The sequence below is a fragment of the Drosophila ficusphila genome, unplaced genomic scaffold (assembly GCF_018152265.1).
Source record: "Drosophila ficusphila isolate 14025-0441.05 unplaced genomic scaffold, ASM1815226v1 contig_436, whole genome shotgun sequence".
Classification (NCBI taxonomy): domain Eukaryota; kingdom Metazoa; phylum Arthropoda; class Insecta; order Diptera; family Drosophilidae; genus Drosophila; species Drosophila ficusphila.
Window position 1 is genome coordinate 1,273,958 of NW_025064352.1, and position 27,974 is coordinate 1,301,931.

At 43.6% G+C, this 27,974-nt stretch overlaps 2 protein-coding genes across 2 annotated transcripts; one reads left to right on the top strand and one right to left on the bottom strand.

The window, feature by feature from the left end:
• Positions 1 to 13,573: 13,573 nt before the first annotated feature.
• On the bottom strand, positions 13,574 to 14,473 carry LOC108098426 (mitochondrial import inner membrane translocase subunit Tim17-B). Its single transcript, XM_017201317.2, has one exon. The coding sequence runs from the start codon at positions 14,279 to 14,281 to the stop codon at positions 13,748 to 13,750; it is 534 nt and encodes a 177-aa protein (XP_017056806.1). The 5' UTR covers positions 14,282 to 14,473; the 3' UTR covers positions 13,574 to 13,747.
• Positions 14,474 to 21,442: 6,969 nt separating this feature from the next.
• Positions 21,443 to 23,093, top strand: LOC108098430 (protein snail). The gene has a single exon (XM_017201320.1). The coding sequence runs from the start codon at positions 21,596 to 21,598 to the stop codon at positions 22,754 to 22,756; it is 1,161 nt and encodes a 386-aa protein (XP_017056809.1). The 5' UTR covers positions 21,443 to 21,595; the 3' UTR covers positions 22,757 to 23,093.
• Positions 23,094 to 27,974: the final 4,881 nt, after the last annotated feature.

A 27,974-nucleotide genomic window follows, 5' to 3' on the forward strand; every position in this document is an offset into this window, starting at 1 on the left:
GAAATATAAACGCTTTTCGCGAAACTTTTCCTGATTCAATCCTTTATTTTCCAGTGTGGCTCCAAATAATGGAAAAGCTTACGCACAAAATTTATCCGCCTGGCCGACACATGAATAACTTGGCTTAAAATTCACAAAAAAGGAGGAATAAAGAATAGCCGCCGCAATATAAATTCTGATAAAAGTGCGTAAAGCGGCAGTTGTAGTAAAATTCATGAGCTGCGAAGTGCGTTGACTTCTGGCGGCAAGGAGACACGTCTCGGGCAGTGGATTTCGCCTCTTAAACAGATCATCTCCATTCGCAGACCTTTGTTATTCTTCGCCTTTTATTGCGGAAGAATTTCAACTATTTTGTAAATTAATCAATCGTTCCTTCTCGAGGCGTTGACACTGTTCAAGGATTTTCTGAGCCCATTTTGAAAACAAAACATTGAACTCGACAGCTTCGGTTTCGGTTTCGGTTTCAGTTTCAGTTTGGATTTCGATTTCGATTTCATTATGCGCCGCATCTCAAGTTGGGGTAAACAACGAAAAACAACAACCACTCGGCTTCTAATTGAGTTGGAAACTCTCCGGCTGAAGATTATGCCAAATGCCAACACGTTCCCCTGCAAAAAGCTGCACCGATCAGCACATCGATATGCAAATGATTGCCAAATTGTTGTATTGCCGGAGATGCCAAAAATGTTCAGTCGCCACCGCAAAAGCAAAGTGGGTGCTACTGTCAGGGCTAAAGCCCTTTGAGCTGGAAGCCCAGAAAGCGGGTCACGTCGGGTTTTCCATCCAGCGATTGCCAATCGACGCCAGCGGCACCCTGAAAGCAAAAGGTTCCAGCGGAGAAACTGAAACTAGCATACCCTATTCCAAAATGTTTTTGAATGCTGTATAATTAATAAACAAAACAATACATTTCTTTATAATATTATACATGCATATTTTGTTTTGAAACAACATTATTATATTTACGGTTGTTCTATCACAAAACAAATTTAACATTTTATTTAACCCATTTATTTTCCGCAACAGATTTGTCGGCCAATAATTCACTTCCTTTTCTGAAAACTCGCAAGCCACTAAGCGAATCCCAATACCCAATAAAAAGGCTTTTGTATCGCAAAGTTAACCAATTTCTGTCAAAGATTCTTAATGCTTATCTGGCCGATCTGATGGTGCAAATCGGTGCTTATACTTTTGAATGCCACAAATCGTGTTGCTGTCTGCTATTTTGGGCTGCTAACTGCGATTGCGGTTGTCTGGTTGTTTGGTTGTTTGGTTCTTCGGTTGTTTGGTGTTGCTGCTAGTTTTTGGTTGTTTTTTTTGCAGTCTGCACTTTGGCTGTTCAATTTATCGAGTGCGGAGTTCAAGTACACTCACAGATCATTCGGTTCTCGATCTTGACAAATATTTGGCAATTGTGTAATCAAATTGCTGGAAAAAAATCTAACTTGTCTTCTTTTTTCTTTTAGGTTTTTGGGAACAAGTAATCGTCTTTCTTCCGTGAGATCTTTTCCATCACAATATAGTATTTAAATCTGGTAAAACATGCAGTTAAATAAATTTCATTGGCGAACCCTTGGCAATATCTTATCGGTAGCCTTTTAGCAATATACATTTTTCTTGCTCTTGTCCCACCAGCAACATATTTGCAGCTCTTGGCCCGTTTTGCATAATTACGACTTGGCTGGGTTAATAAATAAGAAAAGGTCACAATTTCCATTGGGCGACGCAGGCGTTTCTCTAACAAGCATAAGAAACGCATTTGCATATGCATTTTGTGCGTGCGTGGGTGTTGCAGTTGCATGTGTTGCTGTTGTTGTTGTTATTGTTGTTGTTGTTCCCACCGCGGCAGCCGATGAATCACGCGTGATATTTCGCAGTTGCAGTCTGTGAACTATTGTCTACCTTTGCTGCCGTATTATTCTCTTATTTATTCCCCGCCCCCTGCCACACCCCCTTTTTGTCAATAAAAACGGACTTTGCACCGCGCCAACGGGTTGACATTTTCATTATGGAAACTCTTTTATTTTTCCCTGATGTGTGGACATGTTTTCTCGCTCTCCTTCGATTGCCACCGGCGTCGAGGAAAACGAAACTGCACGAAAAATAATTTTCTACTTTTTGAAACACTTTAATAATGAATTCTAATTCAAGTGTAGGAATAATTTAAGTAGGAAACAATTTAAGATATAGAAATTTAAAAAAAAGGGTTTTAAGGGGTTTAAATATAAAAAAAGCTCATTTTCCTTATAAGGTACATTTTTTTTGGAGTGCTATAAGTAGGGTAAAGAGGCGTGGTCAACATGGCAGTCACTCAAGCGATTTTCAATGCGTTGACAGTTCAGGTTGTCAATCGTTTTGTGTTGTCTAGTGTAGGTGTTACAACTGTTGACTTGGCTGTGCCTTGTGATTAAGCTGTGAAGTGCAATTGAAGGCATTTCAATTGTTGATTGTCAAGACCCCAAGGCATTAGCATAGGCTCAACAAATTGTCCATGAGAATGCGCAGAACTGGCAGGGGAGCATTTAGATTGGTTAAACAAACACAGGGGCAATTTGTTTATTTTTTATTATTATATTGCTCTTACAAATAAATCAAAAAGGAAGTGTTAGGGAAGACATTTTATAAGTGAACATAATGAGTGTTCTTTGACTTGAAAACATTTATGTAACTTAAATGATTTTTCACTTTCTTCAACTCCCACTGTATTTTAATTCCCAAAAAGTAGTTTTGTAATGCAACAAACTACTAAGTGACCACAAATCCCACACAACATCACCAGAAATAGCACAAAAAATGTCCGACATCAAATTTCAATTATCGCAATAGCAATAGGAAGCTGCGGAGGGCAACATTCGACGACCCCAAGCAAACAAAAAACAAAAAGAAAAGCCAACATGAACAAGTGTCTCAAACGGCAGAGAAGCAGCTGAAAAAAATGCAAATTCAGTTTGGCGGGTGGCAACCGAACACTTTAATGGCAACGAGATGTGATTTTCACATGGGCAATTAATGTTTCAATAAACGCTATTCTAGCAGCAACTAGCAACAAATTTGTAGCAACAGCAACTGTTGCCGCCGCAAGAGCAACATCAACTGTTGGGGCTGCCGCCGTTTCATGTTGCATCAACACCGAAAAACTTGCAGCGGCAGTGGAAAATGTTATTGAAATTGGCTTTTTATGTTTATGAAAACGGCCGCTGAACTGTTTGCAGTTTTCTCGGGGGAGAGGGGGAAACTCCACTGCATCTCGGATTGCCATTTCCATGGCGAATCCGATCTGCACTCTCGTTAATTACTGCCATTTTCCATCGTATTTATGCTCACGCCTCGCTCACGTTTTGGCCATCAGTGAACACTCGGCGATCGCAGAACATCGCAAACGCGTGCAGTGCGTGAAAATGCTTGCTAATTGCCCGGTTTATGGCCAATTTTCGCTTCATTTGTGTGGCGGCCAACAAACATGCGGGGGCTTGGGCGAAATCAAACACAAATTATGTTATTGTTCCAGTAAAATCCTGTTGCAAAGATTCCCCAGCGTAGGATTTGATTTCTGGGGAATTTTAAATGGGTTTTCAATAGGAAATTAATGAAAGATGAGTAGGGTTGTGTAAAAAACATTCCTTAATTTCACAATTCCCTGTAAGAATCTTTCAAGCTCAATTCATGTTGGTATCCACCTCCCCGAGATTTCCCCCTTTATATGGAAATGTCTGGCATTGTGACCATGGGAAGCACACATTCCGCTGGCAACCCAAATTCGTTGGCTGCAACTGGAAAATCGCCATGCACCGGCAGCAGTTTGTGCTGGTGGATCACAATTAAGTTGTCTGCCCTTCCGAAGGCAAAGGCAACCTGTGTGATGCCGGCAAGGCTGCCGAAAAACGAGCGCTAAAAATGCGCTACAATCTATAACTATTTATTTGGCTCGCCGCATTCCACGGGCTCTTTTCGTTGCAAGCTCTACCAGCTCGACCAGCCAGCCTGCCACATGCAAATCTGCAAAACCCTTTGTGGGCCACAAACCGGCACTTAGCCTGGCTTTGATTTGAAGTTCGTGTCCCTATGCGAACTCTGGCAGACTGACAAACTGACTGGCTAATACCTTGGACCGCTCGAGTCGTTTGCCAGTTGCAGTCCTACACTGAAATGAATACTATTATTCAAAGTGTTGATATACTTACATTTACCTACATCCGTTAAAGGAGACTTAAAATTAAAAAACTATATATTTATCAAAGAAACAATATTGTATTTAAATTATATTATTCACATGAAATACTTTTCTTTTTAATTCCATTCTTTTAATCACATATAGTGATATATTTTCCCGTGCAGATCCCTCGGCTTGAGTGAGTGATTACAGTTGCTCCAACAGGTTACCCATGGGAAATCTTACAAGAGTCGGGGAGAGGAGCCCAATTACCTGGCTACAGGTCCAGGTTTCTGCTGCTGCTGCTGCCTCTGCCGCTGCTGCTGCTGATTTTGATTTTGAAATTTGAACTTGGGGCTAAAGGTAAAAATTGTTTGTCGAGTAATTGCCGCATAACGAGCTGCAGTCGAAGGCAAACTCTGGAGCTTTTTGCAAATGTCGAGAGACGAGCCTGCGGCCGAAAACCGAGAATCGGGTTGGCGTTGCACTTTGCTCTGGCTCCGGTTGTTGCACTTGCACTGCTAAAAAGTTACCACAATACCTACATTAGTCCTAATAATTATTATAGGCAAACTAAATAAAGATTTAATAAGAAATAACTAATATAAGTTTCATTTCAATTTGATATTTTTAATGAAACGAGAGAGAGTTGTATATAAATGAAATATACGAATGGAAATTACAAAGGTAATATAGTTATTCAATTCCTAATAGGCTGTGTTGGATATTATTAAAAATATTTATTAAATTTTTTCCAAGTGCTCTTGCTGTTGCAACTGCTGCTGCCCACAACTTACGTGGCTGGCAGTGCGTTAGAATGGACCAAACTCTGTTTGGCCGGGTTCAACTCAACTGCGCTCCGAATCAGTTCGGTTTTCATTTGGGCTTAGTGGCAACCAACGCCCCAACCAAAGTCGTGCAAATACCACAAGCTGCGGCGAAAACCCGTGATATCCAGCGTCAGGTGCATTTCCATCAGCGATAATGCCATGTTGCTGTTGTAGTTGCCGCTGTTGTTGCTATGGTTGCTGTTGTTGCTGTTGCATCGATTGCGGAAAACTTGCAACAGGCTGCAACAACAGCAGCAGCAGATATCGCAGTTGCAAGATCAACGAGAGCTTGGCTTGGCTGGGCCAACAATTGTCTGAAATTTTCGTTTTCGACTTCGACTGTGTGAGGCATATTATTTGCACTTTATTATCACGTTAGCCAAATGAGCGAAACGTGCAGACACCAAGGATTGCTTGGTGGATTTGTGGGGAATCAATGGGGGCAGGGAACACCCCCAACTCTGACCTTTCCAGGTGGGTGATAGATAAACCAGGGCTACTTCTCAGCCGCCTTCCCCGAGAACTAGAGAACTCAAGAATCGCAATCGAATTCTCTAATAAAGAGAATGGAGGCGGAGGTGCTGCCATGTGGGCGTGGCCGCTGCGAGGGCGTGTGCCTTAATATCCAACAAACAAAAAAAATACATTTGGCAACTGTAAAACGGAATCTGGTTATCTGGCCAAATCTCTTCGAGGCATTTCACATTAGTCTCAGTTCGGTTTGCACTGGCTTTTGGTTTTCACTAATGCCGGCCAGTCGTTTATTATAGTTTCGATTTTATTTTCGGCATTTGGCATATAAATTACAATTATTTGGGTCGGTTGGGTCATGTGGGGGCCACAAATCGGTTTCAGATGGCGTAGAATAAATCGCCCCTGGCGCTACCTAATCACTTGACCACTTGTCGTTTGGAGTTAAATATACCAAGGAGTCAATAAGTTGTAATCATAACTAAATAATACTCGTTAAGGTAATGAGAAAAAAGCTGCATTTAATATATCTTAAGGCCAGTAAAAAATATAGAATATTTAAAATATGAAAACTTCCATTCCTTTTTATGCTTAGTAATTTAGTTTGTACTGTATTATAATTAATTTAATCGCACATCCTCTTATGTTCATTATATCTTCATCATCAATTGCAGATGCTATGTTTATCAGAGAAGTGTATGTAAATTTTCCCTAGGCTACAAGTTTCTTCCTAGTATATATGTAAAGGGATTCCCTGGCTGTCAGCTGTGACCTCTTCCCATCCGCGAGTTTTCCCACCCACCGAGCGGGGGTTTTCCGCCCGCATCAGCTGTTGCTCTCTTCCACAGACAAACTGGCGGCACATTCCCTCACGCAATGGGATTTTTGCCATAGCAACCGGGTCCATCAATCATTATATTTGTCCCTGAAATCAAACGCAAAAAGCATCCTGTTTAACCGGCGACCAGCAAAAGGACGAAGGCGACATTTCCGGTTGCACATTCCAAAGAGCGAGATGGCGAGAGAGTTCCGAACGATAGTGAAAACAAGGTCATGGCGAAATATTATGAAGAGTCCTTGAGGCAAAGCAGAAAAAATCCAAGGACCTCCGACGAGAGAGCGAGAGAGAAAGAGAGAGGGAGAGCGCGCGCAGCTGCTGTCGCCATGGCAACCGGGGTTGAAGCTCCTCTCTCTCTCTCTCTCTCTCGCTCTCTCGCGAGTCCTGGAAAGGAATGTCCCGCATCCTTTTTCTCCTGTTCGCCTGGTCGACGAAGGCGCCAAAATTCAACATTTTCACTTGTGTGCGTGTTTCGCAGAAACGTTTTAAACCGACACACACAACAAAATTTCGGGTGTGGGCGTGCGGTTCGAAGGACATCCTCCCGTTTGAGTGGTGGATTTGGAGTTGCTCACTTGAGCAGCTCCCACTGAACCCCACCCACCCACTCACATCCTCCCGGGATGTGACTCCTTCGGATAATCCTATTTGCAATGTGTTTTTTCTCCCTTTGTTGCCTTCGCCTCAAACAAATGTTAGCTGGGATTTAAATTTTATATATTTTTTATAGAGAAGATTGGCTCAAGTGCACGACATAGCGTAGATTTTACTTCTCAAATGTAACGGGCGATCAGAAGTGTTCGAAACGAAAGCGATTCATCGGCCTGGCCAGTTTTTCGCCAAAACTTTCACCACCCAGAAGTGCCACCCCCTTTTCTCTCTATCGCCGCACACAAGCGCAGCACACATCACATTATCACAGCGACACGCATTTTAGGCTAACAGGCAACCAAAACGGGTAACAGCATCACGCATACTAAACTAACTAGCGCCGGAATGTGCCAGCATCCCCAGCACCCCCAGTTCCACCCACTGCCCCTGCCCCTCCCCCTCCGCCTCCCCCACAGGATATTAACCCACTAGCCACCGAATGTCCCCGAAAAAAATGGGTACACACTTTCTCTATACGCACGCGGAAAATATTCAACTAATGTTTAAGCAGGGGAATCCAGTGAGCGTGGAGGCTGCGGGGGCGTGGCACATTTGAAGCACCCACATTTATAGCACACACATAGACACGCAACAGGGATACGAGTTGCGGATGGTGTAGAAAGCGGAACAGAAGCGCAGGACTCCGAAGGATGCGGATGCGCGTATTCCCGATTTTCGATGATTTAATGGGGTGAGTGAAAGTCGACAAAGTGTTACCTTTTAGTGGGATTGGTTTTTAGCGAGGGTTGGAAATACTTGTGGGGGTAATAATTTCATATAATAGGTGAAATATTAAAGTTTATCGGTGAATTATGTTTCTGTTTATTTACATTCGATGAAGAACTGTATAAGAGAATAAGAAAATGTGACTATGGGTATTGCTATCTAACTAAATCTATATATTTTTCAATATTTATTTTTCAGCTAACCATATCATTTGAATTACCCAAGAATGTATAAAAATTTGGGGTAATAGTAAATTATATGAGAGAATATCAGTTTCAACAAATACTTGGAAAATCAAATCACTAATATTTTGGCAACCAATATCAGGACCAACATGCCCCACCTAATCGGAATACTCCAGGATATCACCTGTGATTTGGAACCTCCAGCTGTCATAATTTCTGCTAGGTGGGTGGACGTGTCGCACTCTCCGCAAAGGGGAGAGGGGGATGCACAGACTTTCCCCGACTGAGAGCGAGACGGTGCATCTGCGGCTCCGACTCCGCTCGCCAACTATCAGCTAACGGGAAATCAGGAAGCCCACGGGTCCTGCGCCTCGCCCATTACGTCACGCATTTTCCGCCCGGCGACATCGATTTTCACACGCCTCTTGGGAAATGATAAGAATGCCAAAAGTTCCAGGCCAACATAAGCGTGCGCAGTCGGCTGCTGGCTGGCTCACATATCCTTGGAATGCCCGGCATCCTTGGCATCCTTGGAATCCCTGCCATCCCGCCGTTTGGGGTAGGTTATGACTGGCTCCGCTCCTGTTCCCTGCATACTAAGCGCCATCGATCGATGGAATTTTCTTTATACGCCCGCTGATAAGAGTGCGTGGGAAAAGCTGCCAAGGTCACGGGTGAGTGGGTGTGAAGGGGAGCGTTAATAGAAGCTAGAAAAGAGCTTCGGGCTGATAAGGCGACTGATTAGGTGGAGTGCCACTCGAGATATGGTGTAGTAAGTGCTGAAGAATGGGGCTTGTTCCACAAGTTGCGTGACTAATACTAAACTGATTTATAAAGACTATTTCAGATAACAATAAATAATACACAATTACTTAGATTTTATTTTACAATTAATGCCCTTAAGTGGTTCTGTTCGCTAAAGTTTAATGTACTTAAATGTTTGCTATTTTTATTATGAAAAAAATAATTTAAATGAGGATTTAATATAAATCGGAATGAATTTAAATTCTAGTAGTACACAAGCTTGTCAGAATCTGTTATTCGGTTATTTTGTTGTTATTCCCTGCATAAATGTTTCAAAATATAGCTAGTATATTGTAATGGAATGTGTTTCCCCTCCCTGAGAAATTCCCAGCTCACAATCCAGATAGAAAGAGGCCATCCATCTGCGGCATGGCACTTTCTAAGCCGATCTGCGGATGCCCGGATGAACCTGATATGCCCGTTTATGACATTAAATCCGTTACAAACTCGTGAACCGCCTGACTTCAGACTTGTAGCCGAGGAGAAAAGCCGGCAACCTGGCCAGAGAGTTCGTGACGTGGCATCAACAGTTTGTCATTAAACATTTCGACAATAATTTGCATTGTGCTCGCATTTATATAGAAGTACCTATCCTTTGATTCGACTTCCCGAATTGTAACAGTAGACGACGACGATGATCTGGACTCTGAGTCGCAGTCGCATTTGCAGTCGCAGTTTGAAATTGTTATGGCAGGTAATTTACATAAAAGATAAGTGGGTCCATGCAGCACACTGCACAATTATTATGGGACCTGTCTATTGTGCGGATAGTTGGGGAGACTCGGACTCCCAGCCACGATCTTTCCTCCCCCTTTGTCATTGTAAACAGATATGTGCTTTGTGCTGCTGTTTCTGTTTCTGTTTATTTTTTGTTTTTAGGTCGGGAGTGCTGCGAGTGACTTCCTAAAGGCATTAAAGGTATCAAGACTTGTTGCTGCCAGCCGCCTTGTTATGCAAATCCCCTTCAGGTTGCGTATACGACGTGTGTAGCCATTCGAAGGCGGGCAAATGTGTGAACCGCCGTCTAAAACGAAAAGTTCCCCCTGAATAGTTGGATATACAATAAGCCACCCAGCAGCCCTGACCCGCTTAGTTAGCGTTATCGACATCGTCGCTCCTTCGCTCGTCGTTCGCCAATAAAACAAATTAAAGTCAACAATTGACGGCGGTTAGGACCTGAAGCTACTCGCCTTGAAAAGCCGCAGTGCCACAATGGATTTCTGCTCGATACCGCTCGCCTGACTCCGAAAACCCCCAACACCGACTTACCGCCTTATCAAACAACCGAAATCGATGGCGCGACCGTTTGGCAATAATATTTTCTTACTTAGTAACTGCAATTGTTTGCCCGCAGTTGCACTTTTCCACCGCATTTGCAGCATTTTCCGTTGCATTTGCATTCTGCGTTCGCCTGCCTGCCTGCCTGACAGTGAATAATTTGCCATTTGCCTTCGATTCTGCGTTCCGTTTGCCGCGTTTAATTCGGCCTAATGACTTGGAAAAGCGCAAAGTTGAGCCCTTGGCGGCAGTCCAGGCCAAACGAAGCCAAAAGGAGTTGGGGCCAACGAGACACCTAATGAGGGAATGGCTAAACGCAACTGATTTATCAAGGAAATTACATAAAATAAATGGGCTTTTTCAAACAATAGATTCAATCGGTGTTGGCCAAATTAAATTCATCAAAGGAAACCCATTTAGTTTATTTACTCATGGAAATAACCTGTGCCCAGATTTCTTCATGTTCCATTTGCTATAAATTTATATTTCAAAAGACTGCTTAATTCACTCGTGTTAAGTCACCTTCAACTGGGTCAGTACTCCATACACTTCGCTCTCGATTCGCTGGGGGATTCAGTCATAACCTACTACATCCCCATCGCTTTCGCTTGAGGGTTTCCCAGAAAATTCCAAGAAATTGTTTGGCAATGCAGAGCACACACTTTATATAAGTCTTATCACCTGAACCTTTCAGACGGATTTCAAAGAAATTTGATTTGCTTGATTTGATCGGGAGTGTAAACATGGATCTGAGTCGCTTTTTTGGGATAAGGTCAGAGCTGATGGGGATCATGGACTCCATATCACGTAGCCCTCGATGGATGCAGTTTGTTTTTGAAGCCAACGAAGAATTTTCGACAGCTGCTGTGGACGATGATTTCATCCATTTCATCAGCCGAAAACATGCAAATGGATCGTGTGCATAGTAAGCGGCAGTTGAAAATTGAAAGCGACTATCGATGCGGTTGAAATAATGCAAATGGAGGCGATCCGTAGATCATGCCATACGGGAAAGTCATTGCCTTGCTGACTATGAAGTGCACACATTTTTGGGGGCTTACTTTTACACTCTAATGTTTTTTTTTTGTTTTCGAAGCTCAAAGCCTTAAGTCAGATTTAGATCAAGACACTTCAATTAGTTTCAAAGTCAAAAATAAAAATGTAAAATGGTATATACCTTAAAAATTACAATTCAAATTTCTGAAATATTTCATTTCATTTCATTTGTGGTGCCTTGCAATTATTTAAAAAAAATAAAAATAATTTTCTTCAAAAAAGTAAATGCTAACAAATGTGTGGATAGAAGGCTTCATACAAGTATTAACATTTTGAAAGAGGTTCAACATTTTGAAAATTCTTTTGTTGTTATCACTCCTTTAGTTTTCTGTGTACTACCCTTGAACTTGTTGTGAACTCCTATGCTTTCCTAAGGGGCAGGAGTCCAATTTATGCAATAGCCCAGGGACGTTGATAAAAGGGGATACTACAATTTTATTTTTTCTTCATATTTTGAGATGCAACCAAATAGATACGTAATTAAGCAATTTAAAGAGGTAAAACATTATAATATACTTCAAGGTAGTTTTAAACCCCTTTGCATACGCCACATTCGCCTTCTTAGGTATTCTAAAATCAAGTCGCTAATAAATGCAGCGGTCTGCCTGCAGACTTGTCCTATTGCCACTAAAAAATGTGTGTCATATATGTATGAGATTTGGCGCCTGACTTTCTGAATACGAAATCTGGCTCGCACTCCATCGAAATGCAAATCCTCTAATGCAGAGAACTCGAAAGGTGCCAGCAAGTCGGCACCTTTAATGCGCCTCGATTACTTTTGACTGCGGTTCAACGCTTGACATTGACATGTGCCAGGGTTTTGCTACCGATTGACCACTGAGCAAAACTATTACTAACTTTCAAACAATTGATTGACACGAAAATGATAAAATGCGCATCCCCTATTTTATTTAAATAATTTAGACACTAAACATAGTTTCTATAATACTTAAAACATAAATCGTTTTACAAACATGCTGAATTTTTTATATTAACTTGATTTATAAATTGCTTAGACTTGTCTTCTCAACGTTTAGTTTTTTTTTTAACCTTTTTCTCATCGAAATCTCTAGCATATGCACTATCTCCTCTAAAATCTCTGGCAAATGGCTCGAGTTTAGCGCCATGCGGGCGCAGCATGCGAAAAAATCTCGCATTGAGGTGTTTTGTTGGCCAACGCCAAACATGTGCTGGCCACATGCCCCGTTTATGTTAAGTTCCATTTCCATTTCCAATCCCAATCTCAAGCCTGTCCAGGCGAAGGTGTGAACTGTTTGAGGACTGGGTCCTGTGCCATAATACACTGAAAAGAATGTATAACGAAATTGAATTCAAATAACATCATTTTCACGGAAGCATTAAATATTTAATACTATATATTATATTGGTAAAATAAGCTAGGTAAACAACTATTTTATCCCAAGGAAGCTTGAACAATTATTAATAAATTTAATTAATTTAATTATTCCTTTTTCTATGGATATAATATATCTTATAGTATATTTTAAAATACGTTTCTTAAAGCCTTGCTATTTTCTTTTTCCGTGTAAAAGTGATAACCAGCCAGAAGAATCTGTTCTAATCTCGCATACCTTCGACTTCGCTGGGCTCTCCGCTTTCCCTCGAGGGAGTTCTTCTGGCCCTCTCACACATGGCCAACTCCAACTGCGGCGATGGGAAAACAAACAGGAATGGCCACACATGTGTGCCCAGAAGGGACCGGAGCACGTACTACGCGAAGGTGCGAGTCCTTGGATTCCCAGCGCCGCAGTTCCCACACATCCTGGCCATCCTGGCCTCGATCGGCCATATGATAATGTTGATGTGCTTTTCCCGTAGCGCCAGGCGTGTCCAAATGTTTTGTTGCGGAATTCCTCAAGGCAAGCATTCTCGCACACATTACGAAGAGTCGGCGCTCGCGAAAAAAACAAAAGACAGAAAAACACACGAGCCAAAGTTACATATGTTGTTTGGGAATCTATTCAAGAAATTTCCATGTCCATGTTGAAAAAGGGATTCCCTCGTAGGCGGCGTTTTCCCACGATTTTATAACTGGGCTCGACTTCCAATTCCCACCGTGCCATTTCTCCATGTGTGGCTGGGAAAATCGTCCTCGCCCTCGGTTTTTTGCCTCGCGGGGGAAAACTCTCCGATTCGAGAACGCTCGAGATTTTCCAGTTGCAAGCGGTACATGTGGCCGGTAGCCAGTGCCAATGAGCACCGTCTAATGGCCACCAGAACACCGCGGTCATCTCGAGTGCACAGGTTGTAAAGAGACCACACCCCTCGGCACCCGACACTTGACTTTATGCGCCGGCGCAGCGTTTTCATTTTCAGGTAGCCAAGTCACATCGCATAGGTAAACATTTGCCAATATCTCACGCTGACCTTTGACGCGTGTCAGGTGATTTTCCCATGGATTCCGGCAAGTGTGAAATCTCTACTACCTGTTGAGGCAATCTTAAACAGGAAAAGACCACAAACCGTGTCAAATGGAAACAGGGAAAGTGGACTTTTTAAACAGAGATTGTATAATTAACCATCATTGGTTTTATTTTTGTAAATGTTGTTTAATATAAACATCTTTTTGTTTTCTAAGTTTTTAATATTTTTTGTCATCCAAACAATAACAGGAATTTGGATGTTCATTCATTTTCTCCTTTATCGATATGAATTACTCTTAACATATTATTTCTGGCAGTAAATAAAGAAAAACGCTCAGAATTCATCGAGGTTATCTATTAGCAATAACGATAATTTAGCTAGTGACATTTGCCTGCTGGGCGCCAGGAAACCCAAATCCCGATGAAGAGTCCAGGTCGCCATATCCTCCATTGGCATCCGAAACTGTTGGCGGGGCAGGATTTCGAAACTGATCCGCTGAGATGCGGGTAAATAGAATGCCCACTCCTTCGATCATGGAGAGCAGGACGCCTCCGATGATGGCACTTCCAGCCATGGCAGCCAATCCGTTGCGGGATGCCAAGATGCCACCGGTCACAGCTCCACTCACAATCGAGTTCCAGGGATCCTCCTTCTGGCGAAGATGCACCAGACTGCAATCCACAATACTAAACACGGCTCCCCAGGCAGCAAAACTGCCGGCAATCACCGGTGATTTGGTTTTAACCGCCGCCACACTCCCGGCGAATCTTCTTCCAATGCCCTGCGGTGCATTCCGAAATCCTTTCAATCCTTGGAAGACCCCGCCTCCGATGCAGCCCATGGCAAAGGCTCCTCCGCAATCGTCGACGATGCGATGCGGGCACGGCTCCCGCGAATACTCCTCCATCTCTGCACTCTTCGATGGCTAGGATGGGATTTCCTACTTCTGGCCGAAACTGAAAACGGAAAACAGAATTTGTTGAATTTTTAGGCACAAGTTTCTGCTGAATCTACGATTGAGTTCTATGAGGCTTGAGGGGTTTTAAAATGTGACATCCAGTGTACGAAAAATACCCGGAACTATTGCCGAATTGAGTGGAGTCATGTGACTCGAAAGACGCAGCCTTCTCTGAGTTACAATAATTCGCAATGCATACAAGAATTTAATTTAAATGGCATAAACATATTATATTATTTACAAATGGTAATCTAAGATTGGGTAATCAATAGCAATGGTTATGGATTTCATACCCTCATTTTCAGCTAAGTGAACCAGCAATTACAGGTTGTAGGAACTCAGTACTTGGTTCTAGTTGTCCCCCCTCTAGATTTCCATTAGCATACAGAACCAGAGAGTCAGAGCAAACAGAGTCGCACGTGGATCGGGGATCTTTAGCCCCGAAGCTCGCCTTCAGCACAAAAAGGTTAAATAGCACAAATGTCGGACCGTAGTTAACCATAAAATTTACTGCCGCAGCTGGACAACTTGGGATCGGGAATGGGGAGTAGACGGGACGGGATGGGTTGGGATGGGATGGGATGGGGGTCTTTCCAAAGACGCATTCGTAAAAAGGCAGACGGTGGGAAACGGAAACAATGAGACCGATTGTCGTCGACCGATAAAAACCGAAGCGAACCAAACCAGAACCAGAGACCCAATACCATTTTATACGATTCCCGAAAGGGAAGCTTACGATTGCATGCATAATTATCACGCGAGCATAATCGAAAATTTTGAAACTGTCGCAACTGTGTTTGCTTAGCTCGAAAGTAAAAAAGGAAGGGGAGTCTTCGGACCCTCGATGGGTATCTCCGCATAACAAGGTGTCAGACAGCGGTGACAAATGAAAGTGAAACCCCGATCGAAACCCAAATCGATGGGCAGAGTTGCTTGTGGAGGGGACACCTGGACACACACGAAGCGCCAGTCCATTGTTTTGAGGACAGCTCTCGTCAACTTGACATGTAAATCGTTAGAACGTGTTGCACTCGATTGATTGCTCTCACTCCCGGGAACATTATCTCCGATCATTTGTCGGGAAATGGCCGCAGGATAAGGTCTTCTATAATTTGTAATTGTAAATACTGGGCACATTGTTTGCCACTGCTGCGGGACTTCCACTGAAATCTTCATTTCCCTTCTAATTGTTGTCGCTTATAAATGATTGAGTCTGGATTATGTTGATTTGGTGTTAATGTGGGCACATTATGCGAGTGCGATCAAAGGATTGGCTATTCCTGCGAAGGACGCGAATTGGTCAGGGGTTTCCCACGAATTTGGGAGTTTCTCGATGGTCAGTTTACTGGGAAATCACAGGCCAACTGGAATCTCAAATTTGAAAGGGAATTGGGAAGGAATTCATTCAGATAGGATGGGCTTGTTATTAAATCTGTAGAATTAATCTAAATAAATAACAGTTAGGAAACCTAAGAACTAATCTAATCTTTGAATGGTTGATCGGTTTTTCATTTACAATAAAAATTAGTTCACCATAAATTACCATACGCAGATGAGCGCCAAAAACACAATGCTCCCAAAGATATTTCCACCGATTTCTAAAACTGTTCCGCATTCCATCTTTCGATCTTCAATTGCTCCGTTAGAAGGCCAGTGTTTGGGCAGCTGTGATGCAACCTTCTACATCTTTAGGAATATGCATCTGCATAACCGACGACAAAAGGAATCGAGAACGGAACTCATTTGCTCGACTTGAGGAGAATCCCTGCACATGCCAAAACGCCAGCGAGAACAAAGCGGCGAAACAATTGCGGTTGCATTACCCCAGAAGTCCAATTCAAATTCCTACAGCCTCCAGCCGGGCAATGAAATCCAGAGTGCGGAATCAAAGGGCAGGCCAGGAGTCGACAAAGGATGTGGCTCAGGTAAGCACCGGGGCATGCCGCCAAAAATAATGCTCGGCAATCTCGAACGGTGCACCATTGTTGTGTCCTGTGCCCCGGCTGTGATTACTCGTATTCCGATGACGATCATAAATGTACTTCGCACGTGCACTGAAAAATATAATGAGGGCTTAAGAAAATTTTACAAATAAAATATATTTTATGTCAAATGGTTCAAGAAAATCTAAAATAAATGGAAAGACAAATTTATAAAACGTTTCCTATATTAATGTTAAATTGAAATGTTGAATAAATTAGAGAAGGTTATATCCTTTAAATACAAGCCATTAGTAGAATATAATTATTTTGATATCTTTCCTCGTAACTAAATTAGGTTTTCTTAAAGCTTAACATATTCGTAATAACTTCAAAATAGAAATCACTGGCATGTATTTACTATTATTTCTTTTTTTCTCTTGGTGTACTTGATAAATTCCCCTCCCCAACATTCGCTATTGTGCGCCCGCAGATGCAAGTCAACGTCCGAACTGAGCCTCGATTTTTTTTTTTGGCTGAGGGCAAACAGATGCACGTCTTGCCAAAAACCAAAAACCGAAAACTGAAAACAGAAATCAGAAAACCCAAGCCGAAGGCCCAAGACGAAGACGCGCCAAAGGAGAAGAGTCCTGTGCTGAACTAAACTGCAGTGCAGCTGTCAATGCCAAGCCACCAACGCGCCACCCTCGAGTTGACATTATTTCCAGCACCGATTCGTGATTCGAGATTCCTGATTTCCGAGTGCTCCTGCCTGCCTGCAGACGCAGATGCGATGTCCTTTGGGTTTCCTCGGCCGCATTGTTGTTGGCCGTTCACCCGCCCGCCCGGTGCAATGATTTTTTCCTTAACGGCTCCTTGACTGCTTTATGTTTGTACGGGTTTTTTTTTTGCGGGCTCTGACCCAAGAGCATCCTTTTTGGCTCTTAGGTCCTGCCAAAAGGTGTTGGAAATCCTGTTAATAGGGGAGTTTCTTCGGCCTGACCTCGCATAACTTGGTGTGTGGCAGGAGAGGGGGGAAGGTGTCCAATATTTCAGGGAATATAAGAGATATCGAAAGGACATCCTAAATAATATTTTACTACGTTTATTAAAATTAAGATAGGGGGAACATATATACACTACGTTTTTACTTTCTTTCTGAACTCATATTCATCGGAAGTCATTATCATTAGTTAGTTATAACCTTCAACCCCTGCTCACCTTTTGTCCACACAAAAAACTCTCCCTTTTTTATGTAGTCCATAATCACCGCAACAGAGTTAAATAATATTTACACACTTCATTTAGGAGACACGTGTAATAGGCTAAACAGAGTGTTTAGTGTGGCCAACAAGCAGGACGCACGCGATGGTTCCCTAATCAGCTTAGTCGTATCAGGATAATGGATAATGGAAAGTTGGGGGGCAACGATGACGACAGGACGCTGACAACAGGACTCGTAATGCCGGCACTCCATTGACAGGATAACGAACCGTGAATAGGCGCGAAACCTGCACCGAACCTACTATAAAAAAAAGAAATCCAAGGGGGAATCGAACTGGAAGTCAAGGCAGCTGCCACAAGTGCAAACCGGGCGACAATAGAGCTTGCTGCGGGGATGGGTTTTTATTTTTTTGGGGTCTGTCTGGGATTTTTGAGACCCATCGGTATTGGGATCGGGGTCGGGGGTCATTCACAATTTGGCGCGAACAATGGTACACAGGTAGCGATGGAACCCGCACATAATCGCCGACAGATACGACCAGGTGATCCAACTTTTTGATTTCTTCTGGCTAAAGGACATTGATACGCCGGCCTCGCCGAAGGATTCCGGGAAGCAATTCCTTTCGCTGGCTTTTCAAAACATTTACTCCACTGTTCGGCCATTGTGTCGCGAACCTATTGATTGTGCAATGCACCCGGTCAACACACACAGCCCGTGGCAGTGATTTTCCCTGCTTCTCCGATCTTCGATTTATGGATCGCAGCTCCTTTGTTTCGTGCCAAAAAATGGAAAGAGAATCAGGAGAACCAACAACAACAACGGGAGCTGCAGTCCCGGTCCTGGGGGTAGTAAAGTAATCAAGAATTCATTGTCAACGAGATCACACATCGTATATCTTGGCCTATAGTTTGTTTTCCTTGGTGGTATCCTTAATGTTCGTTCCTTTCTTCTACCTTCTCCTCTCCGAATTTATTTTCTTTTTTGCGAAAGGTGCACCCGGCCAGCTGAGCTGGAGGTACTGTTAGGTTATGAAGGAACTATTGGACTGTGGAAGAGTGGGGGACACGGGTTTGAAAGAATCAGGCCTTAAAGCTGCAAAAACAGTTACGGCATCCCTGCGGGTAAAAAACCAAAAGAATTATCTAAGATTGGTTCGCCAAAAAAAATATAATCAAAAAAACGAATACTTTAAAATAACACATGTTGATCTAGGATTTTAATAAAAACATAATTCTTCTCCTATGAGAAATTAGAAATATATAATTTTATAATAAGGCAAAATTTCAATACTAAATTTGTGTACTACTTTGTTTTTCAGATAAAATTATAATTAATTGAAGAAAAATAAAAGTGTGCCTTATAAAACCCGTGTCCAACTTAATGTAGTATACAAATTGAAGCAGCTTCTTTTCCAATTTTCTTTCTACATTTTATTTTCTCCACCACTTCTTCTCCTCCTTTTCGACCCAATTCTTTTTGCAGTTCGATTAGGATTTGCCCTGGGCTCCTCCTCGAACAATGCCAACTGAACTCTGCAGATCCTTGTGTTCCCTCTTTATTGTAAGCTACAACAAATGAGCCAGGACAAGGTGCAAAAATGGGACGGGCCCATTGTCAGCGAAAATCAACAGCAGTAACAACAACAAGAGCTAGGGGAAATCGAAGAGCAGCTGAGCACCTGCAGAAATCCTAAGCGAGTCGGGAAATATGACTAAAAACCCCGAAAGGGTTTTCCCCAAAATATTGAGATAATGAATGAAGTGGAAAACACTGGCCGCCAATCATCTACCTAATGCTAATGAGCGGGCCAAACCGGACGGGGATTTTTGCGGGTCAGGTACTTCGCCGGATACTCAAACGACAAGTGCGGATTTTCCCGCAGAATGAATGAGGACCGCCGGGTTATCCGCGATGTCCTGCGGGCAATTCCGCGGGACAGGATCTCCTCGCGGTGATCATTAGGTAGATGGGTGCCTGGATGTGACATGGCTGCTCGTTGCGCGGAATAACACACGTAATAACCGAGATATCCGGGATGACCCACCAGGTAGGACATAGGACATACAGTATAGAAAACCCCCAGCCAGTTTTCCCACTCGCTTGTTTTGCTTGAGTTTCGCTGACTGCGTAATTGGATAAGCTGGGAAATTACTTTAAATCCATCGCTGATCCACATCCGGAGAGTCGCCGGAGGGAAATCCAATGCAGGAAAACACAAAATGGAAATGCGGCTGGGTTATTGGCTCGACATTTCCCAATTTTGAACTCACGCCATTGGTCGCAGGATCGCGGGGAATTGGAATTCCGGGCTGGAATTTTTTGTCACCTCTTGGGTTTATCAAAACTTTTGGGTTTGCTTCGGATTTTTTCCAATTTTACCACTGCGCCTGGTTTTTTCTTGGCTCTTGATGGCATGGGAAATCGGACTTGGCTATGCGGGCTCGTCTGTTTTTCCGGGCACAAAGTCTGCGGGAGTGGGAGTTGGGAAAGTTTCCCTCGATCGTTGGAGGGGTGGCGATGAAGTCTGGAGGTCCTCGGTGGGAAAGTTGTGTGTGCGCGATGAGGCATCGAGTCAAAGATCAGGGGAGTTGGAAAGCGAGAAGGTTGGGAAATATCCTTTGGTCGGTTGGATGCTGCCGGCTATCAGTACTCTCTGAATGGGTTTTACTCAGAATTTTTAATATTTAATTTAGTTACCTATGAGTACTTACAAATTAAAAAGTCTAAAAATTTTAAATTTTAAACATTTATTCGCCAAATATCATATCAAAAGTTTTAAGAAATTATACAACAATTTAGTTTTTTGTCAAAAAGTTAGAAAAAAGTCGTCTTCATTTTTAGTGAGTTGATAAAAGTTTATTTGGCTTCTGAAGTTTGTTTTTCTTAAAGTCATATACCCAATTATCCTTTTTAGAACAACCTCAAACCAATTATAAAAGTAAACGAAATTTTATTAGAAAAAATTAGTATAATAAAATGACAACTTGATCCGTCGGATTTTGTAATTGTTTTCTCATGTTTACAAAAAGGAAATCTTGAAAACTTCTGAGGATTGCTTTACAAATTTCGTGAGAACAGGATGAACTGGAGGCCCGAGGTAAGCTCACAGGAGACTTTATATTATCCGTCAGTTCCCTTCTGGTTAAGTAATGATGGCTCCTATATCCCCAAACTCCAGCAAACTCCGAACTCCCATCGATCGCTGGCAATGAGCCACTGGAGATGATCCATAAGTCAGCGCGGAGTGCATCCCAGAGTTGACACTTGGTGCTCGGAATTCGGCTCATTATCAGTGTTATTTTTGGAACACCTCTCCGCCGCCAAGGTGTCAGTTTTGTCAGTCCGTTTCGCTCAGGTTCAACTCCCCCTTCCTCCCTCTCAACTTCCAATTAAATTGTAGGGGAGATCGGCAGATGTACTCGAAGCACTCGATCTAAGTGCGGAAAACGGAAAGCGGAAAACCACCCCCAAATGGAAAACTAGGAGTCCAATTTGACTCGTGCTTAAAAATAGAAAATTACTTAGGGAAAGCGATAGTGGATAGAGTGTAACTTGTATTCGAAAACCTGCAGGAGTTATTACGGGTGGGTTGTGGCCATATCCCTCGAAATTGGAGAGCCACCAGAGCTGTCATAACTTATAGGGGGATCGCGGGATTCCTGGGAGGGTGCGCCTGCGCCTGCTCTTCCAAGAGAAGAGGAGGGAGAGAGAGCGAGCCAGCGAGAGCGAGCAAGAGGGGAGAGCAGGTAGAGGGAAGTGAGGGAAATACGCAATAAGGGTATGGGAAAAGTACGCTTGTTGTTGTTGCTAGGTAGCGGCGCACACGTGCGTGTGAGTGAGTGTGTGTGTGTGTGTTGTTTCTTTCGGAAGAAGAACCACCACCAAATGGTGGCAGCGACGCCGGCAGAGAAGCGGAGTTCGGGGTATAAAAGAGCGTGCTCGACAGTCGACCTGTCACACAGCCACCTCAGCTCTCGTTGAGTACGCATCTACATCTCTATTTCTCTATAACTCGAACTCGAACTTAAACTCCATAACTCGCCTCTCGAAAACCCCCGATCTCGATATATCGATCTCGATCATTACCGGAAATTAAAACTTACACTCGAACTTTCTAAAATGGCCGCCAACTACAAGAGCTGCCCGCTGAAGAAGCGCCCCATTGTCTTCGTGGAGGAGCGTCTGCCGCAAACGGAGGCCTTGGCTCTGACCAAGGACTCGCAGTTTGCCCAAGATCAGCCCCAGGATCTCTCTCTGAAGAGAGGACGCGAGGAGGAGCCCCTGGATTACCAACAGCCCGAACCGAAACGTGACTACGTGCTGAACCTCTCCAAAACACCGGAAAGGATCTCCTCGAACTCGTGTTTGCTTTCGCCGCCAGCGGAAGACCAGGATTACCAGCCCACCAACATCCACATGCGAGGACTCACAGCTGGAACCACTGGTTACACCACCGCCAGTCCCTCGGTGAATCCCTTCCAGTCCGCCTTTGTGATGGCCGCCGGATGCAACCCAATCTCGGCTCTGTGGAGCAGCTACCAGCCCCATTTGGCCGCCTATCCATCGCCGGCCAGCTCGATGGCCTCGCCGCAGTCGGTCTACAGCTACCAGCAGATGACGCCGCCCTCCAGTCCGGGATCCGATCTGGAAGCCGGCTCCGAGCCGGAGGATCTGTCCGTGAGGAACGACATTCCCCTGCCAGCTCTGTTCCACCTCTTCGACGAGGCCAAGTCCAGCAGCAGTGGCGCCAGTGTGAGCAGCTCATCCGGATACTCGTACGCTCCGGCCATGAGTGCCTCATCCCAGAATGTGTCCTCGAATCACGCCAAGAACTATCGCTTCAAGTGCGACGAGTGCCAGAAGATGTACTCCACCTCGATGGGATTGTCCAAGCATCGCCAGTTCCACTGCCCCGCAGCGGAGTGCAACCAGGAGAAGAAGACGCATTCCTGCGAGGAGTGCGGCAAGCTGTACACCACCATTGGAGCCCTCAAGATGCACATTCGCACCCACACTCTGCCCTGCAAGTGCCCCATCTGCGGCAAGGCCTTCTCGCGTCCCTGGTTGCTGCAAGGACACATCCGCACCCACACGGGCGAGAAGCCCTTCCAGTGCCCCGACTGCCCGCGATCCTTTGCCGATCGCTCCAATCTGCGAGCCCATCAGCAGACCCACGTGGACGTGAAGAAGTACGCCTGCCAGGTGTGCCACAAGTCCTTCTCGCGGATGTCCCTCCTGAACAAGCACTCCAGCTCCAACTGCACCATCACCATTGCGTAGGACTACTCACTTTAAAAACATCCTTCGGCAAGACTAAACAAAAAACATTCCGCTGGCGAAGACCAAACAAACAGACAATAACTAAGATTAGCCTGTACTAAGTCGATTCGGTTTTGGTGCTACTATTATTATATTTATTTCATTCTTAGTATTCCTAGTTTAATTCATGTATATTGCCTCATTGTCACACGCAGCATTTGACCAAATCTATTCATTTAATTATTATCCTAATTTATATACTCTCAATATGATTAAGAAAATTGTTGTTAAGATTATTCCTAGTTTTAAGATAACAAATATTTTTATAAAAATAAAATATACAAAATCATAAAAGAAATTTTAAATGGTCTTTATTATTTTGAATAAAACAGAAACTACTTTACAGAACATTAAACAATGTTCAGGGTAAATAGCATATTTTATTAATCACAATAAAACATATAATATTTCAGTTGACCTTTTATCAACTAAATATTTTATTTAGAAACAATTACAAGAACTTTATGTTATTTAAACCTAAATTTCCCATTTCTTTCTACTTTTTCTATGCGCCTTCCAATACACAATAATTAACAGGAAACCAAACATCCGCATCTTGGGGTCTTTCCCCTGTTCATATTTTGTGACAATTTCCGCCAACCCTCTCGGAACAGAAAAACAGAAATCACTACAATAGCAATATCGAGTTCTCGGAGAAAACACCTTTAGCATGTGCAAACAGGCAGCCGATTTGTCATACACTTTCCATTTCGGGGACTTCCTCTTAACCCGCCCCCAGTAATAATATTCGATCACTCCATATCAGTTTGCGATTTGCACCTTTCGCCAATGCAAATATTTAATTAGCTGACACAGCCGACGCTCCACGTTTTCTTTTCTGCAATCCTTTGCCGGCATATTTGCCGAACGGATCTCGGCGCATGCGTCCCGTATCCCAAAGGACACCGAAGGACCGAGGGGACTGCAGGTGATAAACATAGCGACGGCTGCTTATCGAGTCCTGTGATTGACATGGCAGACGGTAGTTCAGGTCCTGATTGGATTGGATTAGCACTGAAGCATGTCCTCAGCCGAGAACCCAACGAGGTTTATCTGACTGTTTAATTAGAGCCGTGTGTTGGTGATAAGACATCAGGTTGGACAGGTATGGAAAATAAATCCTAGATACGGGTGGAAAGTTCAGCCTGGTCACGTATTCTTTTTGAAGTGTAGTATTACATTAAAAAAAAAATAATTGGGCAGATTATAATTATTCTTACAAATTAACATTTGCAGTAAATTTAATTACTTAGTTCTTTTTTTGGTTCATTCTCTTGTATATATACAAATATTACATACTAGCAAACTAAATTCCCTAAAATGTGTGACTGCAGCTAACAAGTAAACGAATGTGGGTGTATCGAAATGGGACAACCATTAGCGACAGTTTACTGCAATAGCAACACCTTTCGGCCATAAATAAGGCAGTCGAAAAACGTATTCCCAGAAGGAACCAACGCAGACAAAGGCCAATCATTGCAGTTCCTCGGTAATCAGAGCGCGTCTCTTGTGCAATTGCAAAAAACTGCAGTACAGATGTAGCTGGTCACAATGCATCGGGATGCATGCGAGGAAACACCTTGCAGGGAAGACAATGCCGATGAATCGAGTCCAAGGATCGTTGTACCTGTCGCCCGATTGTCTGCCGAAGATTTCTTCACCCAGTGACCTACTGCGAGAAGAGACAGCTCTGCAGCCTCTGTGATGTCTTCCGCCCATTGTTGCTGCGGCATCCTTTTTGCCATTGTCCTGCGGCTAATCACTGCTTAGGGAAGCCAAAGAAATCACAGACCACAAAAGTCAGCCGCTCTTTGCGCTCCACTGAATGCAAATCCCGCGCCGATCGGAATCGATCCCAAAGCCACCTGAGATCGGCGACTTACTCCCCATTAGTCCGGCAAACGCGATAACAAATTGCAATTGACAAAGCAAACGAGATGCGATCGATGGAAGCCACATATCCGAGCCTCCAATGTGGATGTGGATGCGATTCCGATTTCGATTCCGCGGCCCAATCCATGCCATACAAATCGATGGCGGGCCGAGATACAAGCTGCGGCATTTGTAATTGCTAAGAAATCCGGGGGGCAGATGAGGAGCAGGAGGATCAGGAGGAGTTGGAGCGGCAGGAGGAGCAGGCCAGGCAATCACCGAGCGGCGCATGTCACAGAGCGCAAACAAAAACTAGAAAGATATATTTATGTTGAGAAATCCGAAGATGGAATACTCTCTTAATTATTTATACTTATTAAGCAAATATTCCGTGAATTTAAATATGGAATTGCAGCAAAGATTTTAGGAACCTCTGAAAAAAAAAATATATCAATTAACTATGAGAACAATTAATATTTGTTCAAGTATAATCTGGTATAATAAGTTGTTATTTTAAAATTGATAATCTATTGATCTTAAAAGTGTATAATTTGCTTGACATTTTCATTCACCACTTCAAGTCTCTTGCCAATAGAAATACCCCTTAAAAGAGTATCCAACAAAAAAAGAAATGCCAGAGAGAAGGCAAGACAAAAAGCTCATGCAAAACAAACATTAGGAAATCCAATCCGAGCCCGGGCATCCACATCCAGCATCCACATCCAGCATCCAACATTCAGCAGCCAGCAGCCACTTAGGCAGTCACTCAGTGGAAAAGCCAGCGTTCGAGGAGTCGAGGAGTCGCCAAGTCGAGGAGTACAGTGCAGGAATCGTGGACCAAGTCGTCGTTTAGGACGTCTGAGATTACGAGCGATTACGTTTTACTCCAAATTTGTATGCTGCCAGAGTTGTAATTGAAAAAGCATCAACATTAATCTTGGTACTCGTACTCGAACTCGAACTCGCACACACATCGCCGGCCAAACAGCTAGCGATTTTCGATTTCGATTGGGAATCGGATTTCGTAAGCGGTCGGGAGAGAGATGCCAGATAAGCGGGTGTAAGTGTGGGTAAGTCTGATCCGAATGAAAAACATATTGCTTAATCGCTGCGCTGATGTGGAGCAGCAGATATGATCGGCAGATCTGCATCCATCCCCTCCCCCTTTGCGGGTCCACAAAATGCAGCTCCGACAAGTGAGCGATGTGCGATCGCATGGCATAAATCAAATCCCGGAGAGAAATTGCGCCGCCGGCTGACAGCCAAGCCACGACAACTGTCCATCGCATCGCATCGCATTGGATCCATCCAAAGGCAGTCAGCCAGCCAGCCAGTCAGCCAGTCAGCCATCCAGCGGAGCTCAAACTTGATGCTTTATGCCAGGCCACATGCAAATGATCGTGCCCAGCATTCGACACCGGCCTGCGGATTGCGGATGGCAACCTGTCAGCGATCAGCGACCTTAACTGTAAAGCCAGTCGCAGACCGCAAAGGTTCTATTCTCCCCACACTGGAAAAATCAGGGGTTTAAGTAGAACCTCATTAGGAAAATTTACTGCCATGGTCAGAAACCATAAAAACATAGCACCATTTTGCATGCAATGGTGCTTCTGTTCTATAAAATATAAACATAAGTTAAGCTACATAACAAATGCAATCCAAAAATAAATAACAATTTGAACATTCAATGAAATAATATTTAGTATTTTCACAGGGATTTTTAACTTATGTTCTTGCTCAGTACCCTTTATATTTATTAGTCGTATACGACATTTGGATAAGTTTATTATTATGTTTTCAAAAGGTTCTTCCGCTCAGTATTTCTTTCTAAAAACCCTTTTCTCCCTGTGCATTCTTGAGTTACATGACCGACGAATGCTGGCGTTAGTAGTCGCTAAGTGCAGTCAAGAGACGGCGGGCCCGAGACTCCTGTGGCCATCAACTTGATGACGAGGCTGGCAGATCGCCCAGCGGAGCTTCTCGAGCCGCAGCACCTCCTTTAGCCCGACTGTCGTCGCTTAACCCCCTCGTGGGCTGCGCTTCGTGCCCGGACTGCTGTAGATCGGCGAGCGTTGATAAATGTTGTTACTTGTCGTTGGATGTTTGTACTCTTCTGAGTTGTCGACAAGCCCGATCGATGGGTGGTTATAGTTGACATGTCGCTCTGTGTTTTCCTAGGCCCATCATCCTGAGATCGGGATTGGGATTGCAATAGGGATAGGAATCGCGAGGCGGGAGACGGGAGACGAAAGTGGGGTACACGATCGCTCCAGGGCTGCCAAACTGATTGGCTTTGCCGGTGACAACATGTTCGCGAAACGGTTAATTGTGGTTATGATTTGGTCTTGTCTCCGTTTAATTAGTCGCCTTATATGCCACTCTGAAATTACCTTCACTTCCTGCTTGACATCTGCGATCATCAGCGGTGGCTCATCTGCAATTTGAATTTCCCAAGAGCCACGATCCAGGTATAAATATTGCATAAAGTACAGTCAAAAGGGTAGAAAGTAGCGCTCCCCTCTGCCATCCACATCCGATTCGTTAATTCGCAGGCAAATCGATTCCATTCGATCCCATCGATCTGGCGCTCACTTCTCCCAGAGATTGCATCTACTTGACACACATCGCACGCAAATCGATGCGGTAGCATTTACACATATTTACCACATATCGGGCGGTATTCGCTCCGCCCGCCACTTCCCCTCCGGAATTCAAAAAGATGCGACTCGGTGTCCAAAAATAGCCGGCTCCCTTCGGCGGCTTCAAGCCGATGCTCCACACAGCCTATGCCGAAAAATGATTTATGTATGCGACTTTCCTCAGCTTCATTCGGCTGGGCCTACTTTTTGTGTCGCGGTGTATTAGAAGCGGCCTATATGACCCTTAAAAATCGGAATAAGTCTGTATTTCACAAGAGAGTTCATTGCCCACGCTCATGAGTTTGATTTTCTTCCCAAAAAAGTTGCACCCTCTAAAGAAATATACTTTGTGATTAGCAAAAATTAAATAAAATATAAAAATGGCTTTTATGAATTTCAAAATACAAATAATATATACAAGAACAAAAAGAAGTACAAAATAATAACATTTTTTAACTAGCTATCATGGAAATATATTTGTTGTTGCAATACACTCGCAGAACTATCGAAATTTTATGAAAATATATGCTGGAGAGTTTTGTAAGACTTCAATTCACGTGATGGACTCTGGAGCACATGTGATGAAAGACAAACGGTAGCTGGATATGCAAATGGGCCGGGGGACCTATGATCACCACCCAGTGGGATGACGTATCCAGTCCAATCTG